The sequence below is a fragment of the Nicotiana sylvestris genome, chromosome 7 (assembly GCF_000393655.2).
Source record: "Nicotiana sylvestris chromosome 7, ASM39365v2, whole genome shotgun sequence".
In the NCBI taxonomy this organism is placed as follows: domain Eukaryota; kingdom Viridiplantae; phylum Streptophyta; class Magnoliopsida; order Solanales; family Solanaceae; genus Nicotiana; species Nicotiana sylvestris.
In genome coordinates, this window is record NC_091063.1 from 78211314 (window position 1) to 78215386 (window position 4073).

A 4073-nucleotide genomic window follows, 5' to 3' on the forward strand; every position below is an offset into this window, starting at 1 on the left:
CATACAGACCTATTCAGATGCATTAAGTGGTTATGAATTAAAAAAGAAACAAACACACTTAATGATTAATATCTGAATAATTAAGATTCAGACTTTAAAAACAAACACACTTAATATCTGAGATCTGGATAATTAAGATGCAGACCTCTATTAAGTGCAAACATAAGCTAAAATTGCTAAACCGTGTGAGAATATCATTAACACTTCAACTTAATAAAATAGGAAAAGAAAATTGCAGCGGCAAAGTCATAACGCGCTCCCGCTGGAGAGGGCCGTGGGACCATGCCTAACGGCAGCCTGGCACTCCAGTCTAACTATACTATTTTTTAACTGCCTCCTTCCAGTTAAGAACCAACGGACGCCGTTTTTGGCCAAAACTACTACATACACCCCTGTAATATAAGTTAACCTTTCACTGTGCGCTTTATGGCAATCCAAGATTTATTAATTACCACTAAATATTATACTGGGATAAATATGAGTTTTCTATCATTAATTAGAGCTCATCAATTTTGGAACTTGAAAATGAAAATGTTCTAGTAAGAAGTACATTTTCTTGAATGGATCTTACCTGCACGAATTTTGGACTAATGGAGACTTTAATGTGAGTATCTAATGCGATTACCAGACATAATGGAAGAAAAAAAGAAAGATTTATTGTTAATGAGAAACGTTGACCGTACAAATAATCTACTTATACGTATAAATCACACACACACACACACTGCACTCTGCTTTTCTCTCTTCCTTCGCCTCAAAACCAAAAGAGATCACAGAACACCCACCCCCTCCTCAAACCTCACCACCCGGGCCCCCCATATTACGAGTCCCCTAGCCCCCTCAACTCTAATACTCAACCCATCTATGTCACTAACTCCCAGAAAAGGCAATAAACCAAAAGAGCTGAGTAATGGCTAAATCTGTGCATCAAAGATGAAGGTCACTGCTAACAAAGATGAGCTTCCAGCAATTACATCATCCAAATTAGTGAACCCTTTACCTGATTCAGATCTTTTACACAAACCCTTTTGCTCTCGTAAACCGCCTCGCCGGAAAACCAAGAACTCCGGCACCGGAGTGAGGTTAAAAAGAGATATTGCTGGTGGGAAAAAGAGCAGACCTGAGACCCCTTTACTACGTTGGAAATATAACGAGGATGTAAATGACAATGCTCCTTGTACCTGGGACGCCGACGAGTCCACGGTGGAGCTTGGTAGGAAATCTGGCCGGAAAGTTAAAACCTTGGTTTCTGCTAGGAAGTTAGCTGCTGGATTATGGAGGCTTCAGTTGCAAGAAGTTCCCAATATCCCACCTCAAAAGTTAGCATTTCAGGTAGTTCATTTTCTTTAGGGTTTTTCTTTTCCTCTCTAGTTTTGGTCATTTGTATGTTAAATGTCAAAGTGAATTTGGAATTGAAATGATTCTAATGCTTTTTGAATAGAGCTGAATTGATATTATATAGAGGATTCATGTAGCTGACCTCAACTAGTTTGAGATCACTTGGTTACTTGCTTTAATTACATTGACTTTGGCATTTCCTTAAAAAGATTTTGGCAAAGCAATTATGAATGCATGATTAGAAACTTTAGGATTGAAGTTTAAGTTTCATCTCTATAATCTATTTTAATCTTCCCAGTTGAGATTGTTTTCTGGTCCCATTGGTATAATTATGAGCAGCTTCACTTCTTCTTGCTTTTACTTCTTCATTTTCTTATGTTGGTAGTTTAATTTTGTCAGGCCCTGTGATTTTAGGATGTTCATACTTTTATGACCTTAGAGCGAAGGGCAACTTCGACTAGTGCTGTATTATTCTAGATCCTAAGTTAAGCAACTTTTTTCAACTTCAATTTTCCTTTCCTTCCTCCAGGCTGGTCATGTTGATGTGCCCTTTTACGGTCATCATCATCACAGTGAACAGAATGATTCTCACATTAATGATACAGTGCAGAGTCCTCGATCTGTCTCCGGTCCAAGAAATGGTTTTTTTCACAAGGTATGTAGGTGCTTTCTCAATGTTTTCTTAACTATCTAAGCTCCTTTATGTAAGTCCTAAAGTTGGTGTAATAGTCCTAAACAATGTAATAGGCGCAGGAAAAGGGACTTCCCTTGTATTAGGGAAATCCTAGAGTTATCGGAAGTTAATGAAAGTTGTTTTTTGAGTATCAAAAACTCTTATTATTTAGTTTATTCATGGTACTATTTTACCATTGCTGTCTCATTGTTTCCGTACTTGCTCGTCTAACAAAAGGGTTACCTCTATATTCTGTAGCTAGAACCGTCATTTCAATATTCAAACTCAGCTATGGAGGGGGCAACAAAGTGGGATCCAATTGGCTGGCAAATAGCTGAGGAAATAAAGGAGATTTACGGCCATCAGAAGGTTCCTGATAAACAGTCGAAGAATGCTGCAATGATTTCTAAGCTTGAGGGTGAATTAGAGCAGGCTCGCTCCCGAATTTATCAGCTTGAGATGGAGCGGCGGTCATCAAAAAAGAAACTCGAGCAGTTTCTGAGAAAACTTAGCGAAGAGAAGACAGCATGGCGAAGCCGAGAACACGAAAAAATTCGTGCAATTATCGATGATATGAAAGCTGACTTGTCAAGAGAGAGGAAAAACCGACAGAGGCTGGAAATAGTTAACTCCAAGTTAGTTAATGAGTTGGCTGATACCAAGTTATCAGCAAAGCGCTACTTGCAAGATTACGAAAAAGAAAGGAAAGGTAGAGAGTTGATAGAGGAAGTGTGTGAAGAATTAGCCAAGGAAATTGGAGAAGACAAGGCTGAAGTCGAGGTATTGAAGAGAGAATCTCAGACACTAAGAGAGGAAGTAGATGAAGAAAGAAAGATGTTGCAGATGGCTGAGGTTTGGCGTGAGGAACGGGTTCAGATGAAGCTAGTTGATGCTAAGGTGACACTAGAAGAGAAGTATTCCCAGATGAATAGACTAATTGCAGAGCTAGAGTCTTTTCTAAGTTCTAGAGGTATGAACCCCGACGAGGAAGTGATCAAAAGAGCTGAGCAGCTTCAACATGCAGCTGCTTCAGTGGATATTCGTGATATCACGGAATTCACTTATGAACCTCCAAACCCAGATGATGCTATGTTTGAGGATGTTAATTTTATTGAAAATAATGACAGGGAGATTGAGCCGTGTCCTGCATACAGTCCTGATGGTGGTGTATACAATAAAGACAACTTCCACAGACATTCTCACGCATATGTCAATCAAACCGATGATTTAGAGGAAGAGGGAAGTGAATGGGAAACAGTGAGCCATCTCGATGAACAAGGCTCTAGTTATTCCCCTGAAGGAAGCATCTCTTCTACCAACAGGAAGTATAGCAATGTCTCAAGAGGTGATGGTACACCAATTACAGAGATAAGTGAAGTATGTTCAGGGCCAGGTCGGCAGCTTAAGAAGGTGTCATCTATATCTAGGCTTTGGAAATCGAATGGAGACAATTACAAAAAGATATCAGTAGAAGGAATGAATGGGAGACTATCAAATGGGAGGCTATCAAATTGCGCTGTTCTTTCTCCAGATCATGGTTCGAGTAAAAGTGGATTTAGCCCCTCAGACCTTGCTGGACAATGGAGCTCACCCGACTCAACCAATCCACAAATAACACGAGGGATGAAGGGGTGCATTGAATGGCCGCGGAATTCTCACAAGCACAGTTTAAAATCAAAGCTGTTGGAGGCAAGAATGGAGAGCCAGAAGGTCCAGTTGCGCCATGTCTTGAAGCAGAAGATTTAGAGACTACAAGTTTTGAATGCCCAAATCATCCGTCTCAGCTGGTATATCGATAAAACTAAAACTTAAGTCCACATTCTCCCGAGACTTGTATCTCCTCATTTTATGCTTACTGAAACTTCTTGCATCGTCTTTGTATCAATCAGAAATGTTTTGTTGGAGCTATGGAGTTGTTATCTTGTAATTTGGAAGATGCATTATTGGCTACTGATTATGTCTTTATAATGTATTGTTTGGTGGCCAATTATACATCATCCACAGAAGTTTCAGTAAGAGGAAAGAAGAACTTAATTTGCATAATTGAATTCATTTTCCTTCC

General features: G+C 39.5%; 1 protein-coding gene across 1 annotated transcript; it reads left to right on the forward strand.

Moving 5' to 3' along the window:
• The first annotated feature begins 723 nt into the window (after positions 1–723).
• On the forward strand, positions 724–4073 carry LOC104228588 (uncharacterized). The gene is made up of 3 exons (XM_009781065.2): positions 724–1332; positions 1868–1993; positions 2270–4073. Exons 1-3 carry the CDS (start codon positions 934–936, stop codon positions 3755–3757), a joined length of 2013 nt encoding a protein of 670 aa, XP_009779367.1. The 5' UTR covers positions 724–933; the 3' UTR covers positions 3758–4073.

Coding starts and splice junctions, on each gene's coding strand:
- LOC104228588 (XM_009781065.2), top strand. CDS start 934: ATGAAGGTCACTGCTAACAAAGATGAGCTTCCAGCAATTACATCATCC. Junction 1,333..1,867: donor CTCAAAAGTTAGCATTTCAG/GTAGTTCATTTT, acceptor TCCTTCCTCCAG/GCTGGTCATGTTGATGTGCC. Junction 1,994..2,269: donor GAAATGGTTTTTTTCACAAG/GTATGTAGGTGC, acceptor TATATTCTGTAG/CTAGAACCGTCATTTCAATA.